The sequence below is a fragment of the Leucopleurus acutus genome (assembly GCF_964270905.1).
Source record: "Leucopleurus acutus genome assembly, chromosome: 14".
NCBI lineage: Eukaryota > Metazoa > Chordata > Mammalia > Artiodactyla > Delphinidae > Leucopleurus > Leucopleurus acutus.
Genome location: NC_139156.1, coordinates 39412790 through 39430599, shown reverse-complemented (window position 1 = coordinate 39430599; position 17810 = coordinate 39412790). Strand labels below are relative to the sequence as shown.

The window sequence follows — 17810 nt, the reverse complement described above, 5'->3', positions numbered from 1 at the left end:
AGTGAAGGGGGTCAAATTGCACAAACTTCCAGTTATAAAATAAGTAAGTCCTGGGGATGTAATGTACTCACGGTAGCTAGAGTTAATAATACTGTGTTACATTTAAGTCCTGGGGATGTAATGTACTCACGGTAGCTAGAGTTAATAATACTGTGTTACATTTAAGTCCTGGGGATGTAATGTACTCATGGTAGCTAGAGTTAATAATACTGTGTTACATATTTAAAAGTTTCTAAGAAAGTAGATCTCAAAAGGTCTAATCGCAAGAAAAGAAATTTTGTAACTATGTATGGTGATGGATATCAACTAGACTTGTTGTGGTGACCATTTTGCAATATATTCAAATATTGAATCATGTATAACTGAAACTAATACAATGCTATATGTCAATTATACCTCAATATATAAAAATAAGACAACTATTTTTTATATCCTATTTAAAAAAAGACTACCCACAGGTGTTAGGTTCACATTCGTTATCAGAGGAAGTCACTGGAATGTATTTATTTAAGGCCTGATACAATTTCAAAAAGTGCTCTTGTGAACAAGAAATGACTCAGGTACATTGAGGAGCTCTTGAATGTCACCTAGGATTCAGTGATGACTGTGCAATTAAAAATGCATTAAAATGCTAGGCAGCTTTCAGGCTAATCTAGGGAGAAAGGAAAGAGGGCTCAACATTTTCAATCATGAAAGAAAGTGGGTATTGTTGGGGGAAAAGGGGTCACAAGCCAGGTACGTGAGAAAGAAAAAAGGTGTGGCTAGACAAGCTATTGAGTAGGAAGGGCAATTTCCTCAGACTTAGACTATTACACCCAAGTAGATGAATGCGTTTTGAAAGATACTCCAAGTGGTCATCACTGGCAAAATAATGGTTAAGAAAAAATAGACAAGACTCAACACAATCCTGAATTCTGAGAAACGACTGGATCTAAAAAGCCAACTAAGACATTTTAAAATATCACATGTTAAGAGTAAGATAGCATCGCTGTAGTCATTTGGTAAAACTAACACCCATGATGGAATCTAATCAGAATTATAAATTATAAAGTGATCAGCCTGAGAGTATAATTTAAACAAATTTAAAATACTATTTAAGAACTATAATCATCAATCATAAGTACAATCTCCCTGGATAGTATAGAAGACAGCACAAAAGGTCCTGAAAAACAAATGACCATTATTCACACCTTATAGCTCTTACACAACATTCAGAAGTTGTTAATAGATATTATTCCCTACACATGCACAAAACCTCTGCATCTACACATGCAGAGATGTATTTGTACACCATCAACCACAGACTCTTTTCTGAATACAACCTCCACATCTTTGGGCACGATAAACACACACAACCACATACCCACTCATGAGTCATCTGAGTCTGTGTTAAAGAACATGCTCCATCAGTCATTCCCTTTAATGATGGATGTTCTGACCCCAGAACAGTTAGGATCATAATTTGCATTCAACAGCCAGTTCCTTCTTGTTCAGTCAGATGCATAATGTCTATTTAAATTTACCAAGCATGAGAACAACAGAGGCTAGTGCAAATGAACAGCATTTTATAAGAACCTAATAAGAAAACTGACTTTCACGAAGCCAAGCAATCATCTTACAAAAAATCTTTTGCTATATAATTAAATATTCGATTCACTTTAAAGTATTTCTTTAATAATAATTCAATATTCCAAAATATTAAGCACCATGTTACTATCAATTGCTGGCCTTTGGAAAATTTGTAATTTCAGTTAGATTAAATGAGCAGTACACAAGGCTGAAATATTTTTATCATTTAAATATTTTAAAACCTTAAAAAATTATTCATAATACAGAGAAAGCCTGTTTTAATCCAAATGTGTTATTATGCCTCCTTTTTGCCCTAAAAGTAATATATTTCTCATGAAAATGAAGCATGATAGTAAAATCTGTTTACTTAATGGAGTCGTCACTGCTCTTTTTTCCAGTTAAGGTACTTTTTAAGTGAGTTAAAGTTCTGGCAGAATCTTTTATGGTTCATCGGGCTTCATTATTCTTTGAGTCATGGAATAAAAACATGGCAGTGCCTATCAATCAAAAGAGTTGTGTTCTCAGAGATCAAGAATCAAATGCCAAGAAAGACTCATCTAATAAGGGCCCCAACTGCCACTGATGTTACAGGGATTTCAGTGACTAAAAAGGTGATTCACTAACAAGACCTATAAGAATTTCTGTGACTCTAGCTGGCCATGCGTTCTTGAGTTCTTTACAACCCAAGTTTTCATATCATATTGTCAATCACATGCCATACTTCTGAGAGGAAAAAAAAAAGCAATCTATAAAATAGTCAGTGACACCCAGACAAGATTAATTAACAATTTGGCGTTTTGCCAACAGGATTGTTTTAATGACACAACCTAATCAAAGTAATTTGTGAGTGCAGTCATCCACAGGATGTGTCAGAACTTTTCACACATGAAATATACACGTCTGCCTGAAGATGCAATGGACTTTCCACTGTTGGCTTTGGCATTCAGCTCTGTTTGTTATACACTCATTACATCCTGTACTCAGGAAGAAGGAATATTTAAAACAAACTTCTTTCCCTTCTAACTACTGCAGCTGCTTCTACCAAGCAATAAAAGTTGCTAGAGAAATCATATATACACATACATGTAGAATTAGGGAAACAAGCTGCTTTAACGCCTTGATTTAAAATAAGCTCAATCAGTAGAAAAGAAAAACGCTGTAATATACAGCTTGATGAGCAGCTGAGGACAAGAATATACTCCGACGCAGTTCTAGAATTCAGGATATCTTACTCAGTGTTTGAATGAGACGAAGGACATTTCTCCTCAATTTTTCTAAACTACTGAATGAATAAGTGAAATTTATGTGGGGAATGCAACCCAAAATAGACAGATACGTAAAATTTTCTTAAATACGATTCTGAGGCTTTAAAGGCAGAAAAATGAAAAGTCTTGCTTCTGTTTAATTCTAACTTATAAAATTATATCATTTTGTAAATCCTAATTTAATGAGTTCTAGGTTAAAGGATACTTGTCATAAGTCAGCAATAAAATTTAGCTCAATGTTAACAAGCATCCTTTAGGAGGAAAATATCAACTGTATTGCAAAGCAATAATTAGAATATAGATTATTTTAATCTTTACGAAGATTAAAATCGAGAGGCATGTTAACACCTCGCAGGTCTATGGAAAAGACACTGAGAGTATCTGGGAAAAAAAAGAAAAATGAACAGCCTTACTCTTGACGGTCGCCGTCCGGGTACAGTTGTAAAGAATAGCCAACTCGCCGAATACTTTTCCTGGACCCATGGTGCACAGCTTCACACCTTCTTTTGTAACTTCAACCTTACCATCTAAAAAGAAGAAGGAAAAACACATCATTTCGATTCTCTCTCATGCTTCATTTCATTTGTTGCATTTCCAAGTTGAGATGAGGAGGGCCAGGCTCATTTTCAAAAATGCAAAGCAGCTACCAACTAAAACAAAGTCATCCTCAAGATGCAGTGCAAGAAATGCAATAAAGTATGTAAGAAATCCATATCCTTTCCTAAATTAATCACTGATAAGATTAGAGATGAGACTAAAAGAAAACACCAAAAAAAGACAGAGATAAAAATGGCAGCATGTGAAAATTTTTCCAAATGCAATATTAGAAAACTCTGGTAATTCCAATTTTAAAGTCATTTTGAATTTGAAAGAAAAATTGAGTGTGTACATTTTGTACAGCACACTTCATACTCGGGAATTCTCATCTGAGTAAGGTAGCTATGATGCAAAGGGAAATTACTTTGATCCTAGAGCATTATTTAATTGCGGCTCATGGGATCTTTTATTTTTAAACATCTTATCTGACTTGGGCAAGACTGTTTCATCTGCTTCCCAGCCCTGCAACATGGACTGTAAGGAAACCAAACTATAAGCGTTGAGGAAAAAGAAAGAGACACTGAGACTGTTGATGTTCCACAAAGGATTTGGAAAATGAAATGCTAAAGAAGGAAAAAGCTAAGTAAACAGCGTGCACTGGGTATACATTGTTGCCTGAAAGTAAGGAAATGCTATTCATGAAGGAAATGAAAAAAAATGCATTTTTAAAAAAGTCATAGCTATGTACACTAAAAATTCCATCACCTAACATAATAGGGGAAGAAATAAAAAGGCAACACAATCTATTCTACACTTAATCCTACCCTTCTATTATTTCTCCCAGTAACTTAGCCACGGTCTACAGAAGGAAAACCTAATGCTTGGCAGTAGCTAGTGATTGAAAGGAACTAATGCTACCAAGTTTGTCCAAACGTCAGGCCTTCATGCACTGACTCCATAATTATCACTTTAGCTATGTGCTTCCTGTAATATTTAACTTTTCGGAGTTTTAGCTTTACATTTACTCCCACCTTTTTAAAAATCAATCCAGTTTTACCTAAGCAATAATATTTACAAAATTATAGGGTTGTTCAAATACCTATTGAGATAAAATCTTATATATTAAAAAACTTCTTAAAAAGCTGAATTCATGTACCACTGATGCAAGATCAATCCTTCAGAGGGCACTGTTCTACCCTGAAAACTATTTCATCTGAATGGTATCAATGGAGAGAGAATGCTGCAGTAATTAGGGTAAAATTTCAGACAAAATCTACTCACTACTCTTGAACTGTGTATCTGTTCCTCCTCTGTGTGTTAAGAAGCTATTTAGAAATGAATGTATCCAACAATCCTAAAAGTTTGGAAATACTTTTATGCGGGTATGACCACTAAAAAGTCTAGCTTTTTCACGCCTTACTTCTTGACTTCAGGAAGGGAAACTTTCTCTTGATAGGTACATCAAAACCAACCCAGGAAATTCATATTTTTTTAAGCTTCAGTTGCTCCTGCCATGACATCCCCATCCAGCCCTTTCTCTCAATGGCAAGCCTATTCCTCTAGAAATTTCATCTGCCACTCAAGAATGAAAGATAGGCTCAGAATACAACATAATTAAGACATTTATACATCATTTGAAGTCAGACCAGGAGTTCTGGTTCTCTTATCAGTTCCTTACTAGCCTTGTGTCCTTGGGCAAGATGTTCATTTTTCTATGCCTCAGTTTCTTCATTAATAAAATGATAAAAGCAAAGTACCTATCTTATTGTGTAGTTTATAAAATGAAATGAGATAAAGCAGATGCAATGCTCAGCACAGTGCTGGCATATAGCAAATCTCAGTAAATACTACCTGTTATTATTGGTATTATTTGCATTATGTTTCTTTCTTATCATTTAAATGTAGGTAGGGCTTATCAAATTACACTGAAGCACAATATTCCATCATCTATTACAGAAACCAATCAAGGTCCATGTAGGATAATATTTTTTCATTTTTGTTTTTTAAATGGAGAAAAGATTTGTTTCAGGTTTTCTCCCTATGGGGGGCTGAGGAGAGAACTTTGGGGTTTTAATCAATATCACACCCAAAGAAGAAAGAAGACTCTCAAGAATTCACACTGATCCACCTGGCAGAATGCAGTATTTTTGTACTCCTTCCTACTTGGCCATGTCCAGCCAACATTTGTTGTAGTATTGCTTCGACAGCTACAGTCTTATGGTGGAGGTTCCCACGAATAACACAGTAACAATTTTCTCACACATTATAAAATTTTTTTGACTTAAAGCTCTAGCTTTAACTATATTACTAGAACTAAGAGCAGAATGAATAATGCCTAAAGAACTTTCATACACAGCTCATTTTGTACAAGTCTGCTTCTCTGTCTCTTTGGGTCCCATGGTTTAAAGTCTTCAGTGGAAAAGAATCCACAGGAATTAGACCACTGCTAAGAATCCTGCTGGACAGTTTCAGAGTTAGGTCTTCTTAACCACTAACCAACCTAAAAAAAAAATGGCCAGACATTGGGAGTCTTGTTTTAGCTCGGTGGTTTCTTAAAAGGCATCTGTGGACCCATCACATCAGAACTAATTTATAAAATCCAGATATTCCTCCCTCTGGGAAACTGTAAATGTCCCTCCACACAGTGACCACGCTACTTGGTCCTAGAGCCCCTTACTTCTCTGAAAAACCATGCTCATATAACACTGATCTGTTTTAACTTATGGACAGTTTATATTATAACTGTTCATGTTTCCCATTCTCATATGACTTCTAGAAGGTTCACAGCATAATTGTATAGAACTCTGGGGTTTCGAGTTTGTGCAAACACTCACTCACTTCTGGTTACAGCTCATTTTCCTGATCTGATATTTTCTTAATTTTCTCAAGATTAATTCACTTTTTTGGAAAAGATAGGTATAAGTGATTATATATATATGAATAATTAGTGTTGGTAACAGAAGGTTGAATCCCATATTAATTAGAATAGCAAAAAAAAATTTTTTAAATACTTGCTGAAACAAAAATAGAAAGTTGGATGTCAAAAATCTTTTCCAGATTAAGTTAAACACTGCAGATTCAATATATTCACAATAGCCAAGGAAGAAAGGGATCTGATCTCATATAATAGTTGAGAAAGGTCTAAAAAGCACTGTATTTTTTTTTTTTTAATGAACAGAAAGATCTAAACGTTAAACAGAAACAAAGTGTTTGTAAATTGTTACCCTGAGTCATAATTTGATCACTTATCCTTCCTCATATCTGTTGTGTGGATGGGGAGTAATTTAGGGAGGCAAGATTGACTGGGCACTAAAAAGAAAGAAAGGTACACACAAGGCATTAATGAGAGTTTTTCGAGAGACATTTAGAAGTGCTGTCATTTCCAAGAGCTCAATAAGATGAGTTATTGATGTGAAATGTGAATTTGGTTAAGCTCATTCACCGCGCCACACACTAGCCTTGAAGCAAAATTAGAAGTGATTATACATTCACGAAGGATTTCCAAGTACGGACTAAGTGGTTCACTTAAGAAAACTAAGAACAAGACAGTCAAAAGTTTACTGCATACACCCAGCAGCCCTTATTCCCACCTGATCAACCTCCTTTAAAGTATTAGATTCATCTTGAAGCCACTCCCTTTATAAACTCCTTTATCACACTGTGTCTAAAAACAAGATTTGTTTTAAATGGACTCATGTGCATGGAAAGTAGGTAGGCCTATGTGTGGTAATTTTGGTTGCGAGGGGAGGAATGTGGGGAAACAAATAGGGAAAAAGTCAAGTAGGCCGAATATATAGCACACTTGTGCAGAGGCTTACAGCACTGTAGAAATAGGCCAGCTTGGAGGTTTTTATATAATTATAATTTGCTGTTAACTTTAGGAATATATTTTGATGAATTTACCTCAGGTCAGAATTTTTTTTTTTTTTTTTTTTGGCGGTACGCAGGCCTTTCACTGTTGTGGCCTCTCCCGTTGCGGAGCACAGGCTCCGGACGCGCAAGCTCAGCAGCCATAGCTCACGGGCCCAGCCGCTCCGCAGCATGTGGGATCCTCCCGGACCAGGGCACGAACCCGTGTCCCCTGCATCGGCAGGCGGACTCTCAACCACTGCGCCACCAGGGAAGCCCCTCAGGTCAGATTTGATTAATTTTTATTTCTTTAAACAACAGAAGAGAATCATTAGCATTTATTCATGATTGTTTTAATATTTCAATTTAGTTTGACTTTCAAATATGTTAGATTGCAAATCAAATACTTTTTTTTTTTAAAGAATAGCAGAAGGACATTTTCAAACATCCTAGTAGAGTTCTAGACTTTTTCCATGATTTTCACTGGCTAAACTCAACAGCGATGAGAGGCTATTGAACTGTCACTTGAGGAACTCATAATAATCCAAAATGTGGTTAATTTGTGTCTTCTACTTCTGCTTTTTATTCATTTTTGATTTTTTTTTAAATGTGATACTATACTGGTGTTATTTTTACTATCCCCTATCTCTACCAGGAAAGGAAAGAAATATTCAAATCATTTTTGTTTGAACTTTGCTAAACTGCTAAAGTTATTTGTGCGAGAGATGTTGGAATGCTGGCTAAGATAAAATGTAAGGGTTATTTATAGTTTCATTTGGCTCTTTTTATCACTCCTGCCATTAGCATGAATAACTGAAAGCTTTATCACAGTAACTTGACTGTATTTCTTATTCTACTTCTGGTACCACATGCCCATTTATGATCTGCAATGGGCTGAGTCATAAGTACTAATTTTTTTTTTTTTTTTTTTTTTGCGGTATGTGGGCTTCTCACTGTTGTGGCCTCTCCCGTTGCGGAGCACAGGCTCCGGACGCGCAGGCTCAGCGGCCACGGCTCACGGGCCCAGCCGCTCCACGGCATGTGGGATCCTCCCGGACCGGGGCACGAACCCGTGTCCCCTGCATCGGCAGGCGGACGCTCAACCACTGCGCCACCAGGGAAGCCCGTAAGTACTAAATTTTGCCACTTTGAGCAATAATCAACCCACCTGTTGCTCTTTGGTATCCCTGTTTATGTACCACTTTTGGGAAATGCTAAGTGTTAAGAGATCCATAATAAAGCATCTATACTTTTATCTATCTTTTATAAGAATCAGTAGGTCCTATAAATAAAAGAAGACATTGAATTTACAAGGAGACCCAGAATCTCCTGGCTTTGTTTATCTTCATGGGTTTTTCACTAACCGGTGGTTTTGTACCATAGGACTTTCATGATAAGGCAAATCAGTTTAGAGATTTCCCACTGGCAAGCTGAGACAGAATGGTTGGCAATAACCTAATTATGAACACTCTGTGCTTAGTTCCAACAATCCTGGTTGGAACATTCAAGACAACTTGATTGGTCTTTAAAGGGAGACAGTTGTTTTATCAAAGGTCCGATCTAGACAAGACCTTCCATCTCTTTCATTCTCTAATACGTTCATGATTTTGTAGGTTTGAGACCACAGCTTTTACATTATGTATTCTCTCATGAGGGTTTCTGTAGCTCCTAGATTCAATAGGAACATTCAACATTGTGGTGGTTGAGCTGTGCTGTGACCAGCATATATACATTTTCTCTAGGAGATGAGGTTTCTTATATATCTTGTTTTTTTCCTTTTTAGTTTTATTTAGATATAATTGACATAGAACACTGCATGTAGGTTTAAGGTCTATAGCATAATAACTTGACTTACATATATTGTGAAATGACTACTACAATAAATTTAGTTAACATCCATCATTTCATATAAACACAAAAATTTTCTTTTCCATGTGATGAGAAATTTTAGGATTTACTGTCTGCTTTCTCAGTGGATTAACAATACTATTATACTGAACTTGCCTTGTAGGGTCATTTTAGATGAGGGTTACTGTCATCTGGGAAGAAAGTAGAAATAAGGCTACTATGGGCTAACTAAAGGGAAAAGCCATCTCATTGCCAGGGACACACACTATATTCTTAGACAGTGTTCCTTAAGAATACTTCTTGTCAGTCATTTATATATGTCTTCTTTAAGCCAGTATAAGGAAAAAGACTGTCTCACTATGAGATGAAAGTTTGTTCTTGAATTAAAGAAGGGCAGTGTGTCAGCACCTTATCAGTTCTCTATTTAAGTTTGATTTCAAGTCCAAAAGGATATGGTCTCTCTGGATCTAAACTCCTGCTCCTTAAATGAGGTGTTAATTTTGATTGAAAAATCATTTTTTGGCCATTGAATAAATGCCTGTGAAAAATTGCCCTGTTTTAGTATTATGTGTTTTCTTCCTAACTTAGCTTTAGTGTTTTTTGTTTTTATTTTTTTTGGTTTACCAGTTTCTCATTACAGATTAGCGATAAGAGGAGAGAGATGGAGACAGAGAGACAGAGAGGAGAGAGAGACAGAGAGGAGGGGGAGAGGAGGGGGAGAGGAGGGGGAGAGGAGGGGGAGAGAGAGACCATAGGTTTTTCTTCCCTGAACTATTTGTGCTTTCATAGTTTCTTTAACCATCAGGTCCTTATAATACTTTAGATGGGACCAAGCTTTCCATTCAGAGAAGTCACTTCTTTGATATTATCACGGCAATAATTCTTACTAGAAGCACAAAAGTACTAGTCATCCAAATGGAATGAAACAGAATCTGAGGTATAAGAGGCTAGTTGAGGTTCAAGCCACATGAGTGAAGAACTTTGTTTCTTCTTCAATTAGGCACATCTGATTTCCCTTCTGGTCATGACTGCTATAAATATACTTGATACAATATTTCTTTGTACTAAATTACAATAGATTATAATACATATTGAATATGAAATAAAATCAAAAACATAAATGAGGCATCTAGAAAAAAATCTCACTTATGAAAAAAAATAAAGAGAAAGAGAGGTAGGTTAACATGCACATCAATATACTTGAACCTCACTTTTTGTTTTGGTTTCTAACTCTGAGGTCTTAGGGCATACATATCCACAAAGGAAACCTACATGAGGAAACAGACTGAAATGTAAGCAATTTGGATACAGAAAATCATCTGAACCATCAGAGTGAAAGTCTGGAAGGAGCAACTTACATTACAGCACTTCTGTCCTTGAGGATACTTAAGGAGTAAGAATTTACTAAACCTATTGCAGATGGCTCAACCATTGACCTGACATGAACAGGACTCTGGAAGGATTTCACAAATATCATGATTCTATAGTCTTTCTACACATTACGTTTTGAAATTCTTTATTTTTATTTATTTATTTATTTATTTTTTTGCAGTACGTGGGCCTCTCACTGTTGTGGCCTCTCCCGTTGCGGAGTACAGGCTCCAGATGCGCAGGCTCAGGGGCCATGGCTCATGGGCCCAGCTGCTCCGCGGCATGTGGGATCTTCCCGGACCGGGGCACACACCCGTGTTCCCTGCATTGGCAGGCGGACTCTCAACCACTGCGCCACCAGGGAAGCCCTCTAGCACTTTAAAGTATTCAAAAGGCACTAAATAAATACCTGTGGACTAATTTCAATTTCTAGTGATGAAGAAAGGTAAAGACAGGCCAGAGAAGAGATATTCACACATAGGAAACGATCATTCCCTGAATAATCAGAGTTGAACAGATAATTTGTCTCAAGTTTATTAAGCTTAATTTTAGTATAATGCATTTTTGCTCTATTATTTCTGTGATACCTGAGCACCTCAATTAGCCTAAACAATGAATGGCCATGTCTGTAGTTACTTAGAGACAGGCAAATGCCAAGTACTATTATCACTGTCAGACTTGTAGGCACTCATCATACGATTTTTGTCTCTGTTATGTTTTAATATTAAGTTTGGGAGGTTTTTTTAAATAAATTCATTCATTCATTCTTTTATGGCTGCGTTGGGTCTTTGCTGCTTGCAGGCTTTCTCTAGTTGCGGTAAGTGGGGGCTACTCTTCGTTGTGGTACATGGGCTTCTCATTGCGGTGGCTTCTCTTGTTGCAGAGCATGGGCTCTAGGGGCACAGGCTTCAGTAGTTGTGGCACATGGGCTCAGTAGTTGTGGCTTGTGGGCTCTAGAGCACAGGCTCAGTAGTTGTGGCGCACAGGCTTAGCCGCTCCACGGTATGTGGGATTTCCCAGACCAGGGCTCGAACCTGTGTCCCCTGCATTGGCAGGCGGATTCTTAACCACTGTGCCACCATGGAAGTCCCTTGGGAGAGTTTTTGATATAACATGATGGTTCTCAACTGGGGGCAGTTTTAACTCCAGGGGATATTTGGCAATGTCTGGAGACATTTTTGGTTCTAGGGAGGTTTTGAAACTAGGGAGGTTCTGCTGGCATCTAGAGGGTAGAGGAACACTGCTAAACATCCTACAATACACAAGGCAGCCCACACAACCAAGCATTATTCAGCCCCAAATGTGAGTAGTGCCAAAGTCAGAAGCCCTGGAGTCAACTATGGCCATGTGTATACAAAACACTCTACATTTAAAGGGACAATTTTGACTTCCACTTTAAAAAAAATCTCTACTAGATGTAAATTGCAAGCTAAAAATAGGCTAATACTAGGTTGCAATATTTAAGTAATCCATGTTACCACTAGATTAGGATAGAATTAGAATAAAGACACAAAGCTACTTTACTGAATAATTTTCCCCAGCAGGTGCCACCTGAAATAGAAGTGATTATGAAAAATTTCTGAAGCAAGACTTATAAGAATATCCTACTGATGCTAGAATGACAGCCTTTTTCCAGGCATACTTGAGAATATCAGGTCCTGGCTCTACCACTGATTGGCTTGGAGACCTTGGGTAAGTTATTTAACTCTCTATTCTTCCATTATCTCACTACAGATTTGGCATAACAATAACTTATTTAATAGGTTTTGATAACTAGGTAATGCATGTGGCCAGACAAAAAATGTATAGGTTAAAAATAGTTCCTGAGGAAATTCTCTTTTTTCTTTTTAAAAGAAAAAATACTTTGATAGGCAGTTTTAAGGAGGGAGAGGCAGGGTCCAAGGTCTTGGTTCATAACATTTAGGAGTGGGAAGGAGGAGAGTGATGAATGAGCAGGGGCAAGGAAAAGAAAAAGACGAGCAACAAGCTGGAGATTTCAGCGAAATGGTCCTGCTGGAAAGCCTCACGTTGAGGAGGCTAGACGACTTTTAGTAGGAGGGATCTCTAACGTACAATATTCAGTTAGTTGCTGCCAGAATTCATGTCCTACATTTCTCTCCAAATTAATCTGCTTCACACGAATTTCCTGTGTGAAGGGCTTGGAGGAAGATAAAAGCTTGAGGAAAGATCCATTGCTTGGATACATCAATAAACAGAGAGGCAAGGAAATGAAGAATGAGCGATAATGCGAAGTTGGAAAGCAGGAAATCTTGGAGTAACTATGTAAATTACGTAATTATAAAAAACTAAGGACTCGGGAATTGGCAGATATTTTAGGGGAGGACACCAGTCTTTTCACAGGATGTCAAATGGGTGCTTAATCCAATTTCACCTAAGACTAGAAAGGTTAGAAAAGAATCCACTGTGAACAAGATGTTGCTGCTTCAATCAGAGATTACGTCTTCTTTATCCAAGTTCGCTTAACACCTTTGTAATGGCTCTTATGAGGCAGAAGAAGGAAGAGTTTTGAAATCAGAAGTTCTAAGCTAATATTCTGGTTTCACTGCTCTTGAAATGTCAGACATTTAGGCACTCAGTTTCTCCATCAGTGCGATGGGAATAATAGCTACCTGCTTCACAGGATTAGTACGTGAAACTTATGTGAAAGAGTTTGGTGTGTGATGAAGCTTTCTACACGTTAGTATACACTAAACTAACTGAAGGGCCAATCATGTAATCCTGCAGTGTCTGGTTGTAAATAGGAGGAGATTAGTAAATTCTCATGAGTGAATACATGGGAATGTTAGTGAAAACGACCCACTGCTGTGATCACACTTGTGGGAAAGCTTGAAGATTTCATTTAAATTATATTGCCTATGTAGTCCAGAAGGAGAAAAAAACGTACAGTTGACCCTTGAGCAACTCGGGTTTGAAATGCATGGGTCCACTTAGATGCTGATATTTTTTAATAGTAAATACTACAGTACTATTGAAACTGAGCAGGACCCTGTGGGGCTCCTGGGCATGGAAGCCTTTCCATGTCCCCCATTCCTTGTTTGTAGGGAACAGACTCCAGCCTCCATAACCTTCCCTGAGTCCAAAAGGGAGATTCAAACAGTTGCTAATAAGGGAAAGCAGTGGATGCAGAGACAAGGGAAGAGCAGTCAAGAAACAATAGTGCAGCCTTGGGGCAGGTCCTGGTTCCACCTCAAGGGATACACGTAACAATATCTCTGAGCTCTTTACAGAACTAAACCCCCCAACAAATGGAGTTACATTCTTCATTCCAGAGAAGACCACCTGAGGCAGATTCAAGGAACCAGAGAAGCTCATCTAGAGATTACCTGAGACCAGATTAAAGGAGTGCAGGCTCTACACACACCCTGATCTGATCAGCAACCCCGTCCTTGAACCATTGCTATAAAGCTCCTTAAGAAATCCTCTTAAAGAAACTAATTCACACAAAAATTATTATTCCTAATGACTTAGCACTGTCCATGAATAATTTGTCCCTATCTACAAATGTCCTAAATAATTTATGTTCTGAATTCAAGTACCCCTACATGATATCAGTGTCCATATTTCAGTTTTCCTAGATTTTAGTTCATCCATTGACTCACATGAAGAACAGACAAGGAGTTTTCATTTGAGCAAATAGTTTCCTTTCCTTTTATAAACTCTCTCCCACACACCCATACCCCAGAAAAGTACATAAAAGGAATTTGCACTCTGCCTCAAGACAGGGTAATGATTACCAACAGATCCAAAGGAAAAGTTGTTGTGTTTTATGTTGTGAAGATTCTGAAATAGATGTTAACTGATGCTGTACTATGGCCAATAGACAGTTTTTACATAAAAATTGGGATACAAGAATATACCCAAATAATATTATAAGAAAACTCTGGTACCTAACCTATTAGGACTCAGAATACAAATATAATATAGAAGACTTTTGGCACAGTATGATTTTAAATTATGCTTGAACACTAAGAAAACACTCTGCCTTGTATATCACTGCAGCTTCACAGGGAAAAATAATGTTAAAGTTCACTAGCCCTGGGCCTTTATTTTTAATGTTCGCCTAACAAGCTTTGAAGTCCATGGTGTCTATTGGGAAAGTATAAAGTCATGAAAGATGGCATGGGGCCTGTTGACATCTCCAAGATTATAAAGTAAGAATAAAATTAAAGCTTTTCAGTGAGACCAAGACAAAGAGCTTACATAAGTTCTTCACATGTCCCACATATTTTATTCATTACAAAGCACAGCAAAAATCAGAAGACTTTTCCTGTGCTAATACCACCCTGTAGAAATGAGAAAACACTAAAGGCATAGGGCTATTTAACCCCTTCTTGGGCAGTATGCAAGTTTGACCGGAACTGAAATTTAGTTGCTACAACAAGCAGGCTTTTGATTAGTGGGAAGCTTAAACAAGTCTTGGGAAATATTTTCCCAAATAAAAATCAATGTATTATTGCTATTTACATTAGAGAAGGTAGTTTAAAATCCACTAATAAGGATTTCTGTTTTCCAAAAACAAAGTCTTTGGTATATATCAGCCAGAGATATATGTTTTTAATACACGAAGAAGATAATGGCATAGAGACAGATCTGAGTTGTTTTTGTTGTTGTTCACTTGCTATGAAAAAGTATTACAAGCTGGCACTCAATAAATCTATTTGATAAATGAATAAGGATCAGCTTTTCCAGCTCTATAGGTAGAAAATGCAGTCAACAGTCCTAAGAATGAACTTCGTTGAATTTCGGAAGAAAGTAATACTCTCTCTTTTATGTGGGTTACCATAACAGTATCAAAACGAATTAAAAGCAGGGACAGATGAAACCCCCCAGAGATAATCCATACTTGTAGTGAGATACATTCCGAGGCACAGACCACAGAACAAAAATCTCTACTGGAAGGGAAAACGTAAATGTCAACTTGTTGAAAGATCCCATGCTTTCCATAGGCAAGAAACATTTTCTAGTCCCTCTCTGTGCCCAGGATAAATATGTGATACCCTCAAAGACATTAGATCCTGAGCTGAACAATGATTACCTATCCAAATTCACAAGGAGCCAGCTATAATCTTAAGTTTTGTGGTTATGTGCCAGAAGAGAAATGGAGCTATGGACTGAGTTATAACTTCGTTAGACAAAAATTCAAGCCTTATGTATTATATCTATTTATGGGGTAGACAGGATATGAATGTTTTATTAGAGAAGGTATAGGTAAAGAAAGAAAAAGTTGGAGAAAAGTTGCAGACAGAGAAAAATGGAAATGATGGATCAGTCAATTGTGAAATAAAAGGAGAGAGATAAGGTTAAGAAAATAGGATGCAGAATAGCAAAGAGTTAACTTATCAAAATTAACAGTTCAGTATTTGATTACCTGGCGTTTTGTGTTGGCCATTAGGAGAACTCTTTTTGTATATCTCCTGAGAACTGATCAGAACTGAACCTACAGGGATTCTAGGTCTTACCGATGTAATTCCTTATGTGCAGATCCCAAATGGCTTAGTTCTATTGGTCAATGAATATTCATAGTCATTGAGAGAGTGACAGGAGTGGAGTGGGAGTGATAGTTACTATCAGGTGCCCAGTTCCTTATCTGCTCTCTAAATCCTAAAGTTGTATTCTCATTTGGCTTCAAGACCTTACCTGAACTAACGGGAGGCTATTTATAGTCTTTATTTGACCTAAATGTACACTTATACATTTTGCTGCAGAAATGTGAATGTGTTTGATTATAGATGCTGCCCCCTCCCCAACTGGGAGTACTATATAATATATACTACCTGTACAATATTAGTTTTCTAAAGTATGAAAAATTATGAATTCTGAAACATCTGGCCCTAAGGATTCTGAAAAAGGCCTTGCAGACAGGTAGTACTTTACTCTGGACAAAGCTTCTCCCTTTATTGTGAGTGGGTCCTTGTGTAACAGTCATATAGGGAAAAAGTTTGCATTTCAAATGAAAAACTACTGCTGACAGCAGGTGTGTTAGGAATGCACATACATAGAAATGTATTTCTTATTCTCTTTGATTTTACGATAAGATTGTCAAGATGGACCTAAGAAAATGCCTGTGGTGAAGGGGTCATCCTTTCCAAAGTGTAAGGCCCAAATGGAGAAAATATGTCAAGCCAAAACTCAATAAAAGAGCAAACCCTGGAATGAAGATCAAATCTAATGGATGAGGACAGTTGTTTTCTTTTAAAATTCAAGGTGGCAAATTTCCTATACATAATTTGATTCATGGGAAAGATGTAAACTTACATTCTTAAACCTTATGACAGTTTGTAGAAATCTTAAAGTGTTTTGTGGAAACTAATGCACTTTAGAAGTTGGAAAAAAAAGTTATTAAATTATTCCAGAAATATTTGGAACAGAAGATAATAAAAGTCCACGTAGAGAGAGATAGCCAAGACCTAAGTAGTAAAGAGACCAAGAATTCCTAGGTGAGGAAAGCCAGAGTAATGAAGAAGCAATTTTATTCCGAGCTTCCTAAGAATGAGGGAAATTAAACAAATGTTACTTCTCTCTCATTTTCTATATGTAGGAACAGGAGGAACACTTGTGGGGGAAAAAAAAAAATACTGGCTTTGGGTGGTAAGAAAAGAAAAAAAAATCAGCATGAGCATCATTGCACTGCAAACTGGCACCTTCTATAGCAGATTTACCAGACAGAACTATTAAACATATGAATATTCTGTTATGAATTACTAAATATTCACTTTTATTGAACTACTTAAATGAGAAAAAATTGCAGACTGCTACTCAGTTGTAAGAAAACCCAGGACACAAATCAATGAACATTTACCATTGGACTCTACTTCTTAAGGGCAGGGGCAATCTTTTCAAATGTATATCCTAATTTCAAGTGTCCAGCACAAAAATGATAGATAAGCATTTGCTGAATGTTTGGGCAGGGTTTCAGGGTTAATGTGAAGATTTTTTCTTTAGAGAGATGAGCAATTTTTTTTTTTCAAGTGAGTGTTTTAGTGTTGAAGAAGAGCTACAATTCTATTTTTAACTGTCTTATTCAGTTAGCATGGCAGACAGTTGTAGACAGTGGAGAATTATGTGTCCAGTCACACAAAGCATTTTAAGAACTGTAAGTCTTCCCCTAACGTAATGCTATAAAGTGTCCTTTTGCTAAAAATACTGGAATCAAGTAATTATCTACTTTTGAATTTTAATGAATAGGCCATCTGTTCATTCAAACTGAAAAAATGAAATTTTTCTACAAATTAACTACTCAATGAGATGTCTCCTGTGACTATAAATCTGCTGCACTGTTTTTTGTTAGGTTTAACCTAAAGGTGACACATAACATATTATAGCAAGTTTTATAAACCAGAGTATGTGAAA

General features: G+C 36.9%; 1 protein-coding gene across 2 annotated transcripts in view; it reads right to left on the bottom strand.

The window, feature by feature from the left end:
- PRKG1 (protein kinase cGMP-dependent 1) overlaps positions 1-17810 on the bottom strand; it is a gene marked incomplete at both ends in the record, with an annotated part of 1181231 nt that overhangs the window by 722989 nt on the left and 440432 nt on the right. For both annotated transcript variants that reach the window (XM_082854343.1, XM_082854342.1), the window contains one exon: positions 3248-3361. In XM_082854343.1, coding sequence (XP_082710469.1) covers positions 3248-3361 — 114 coding nt within the window. The remainder of the gene's footprint in view (positions 1-3247; positions 3362-17810) is intronic.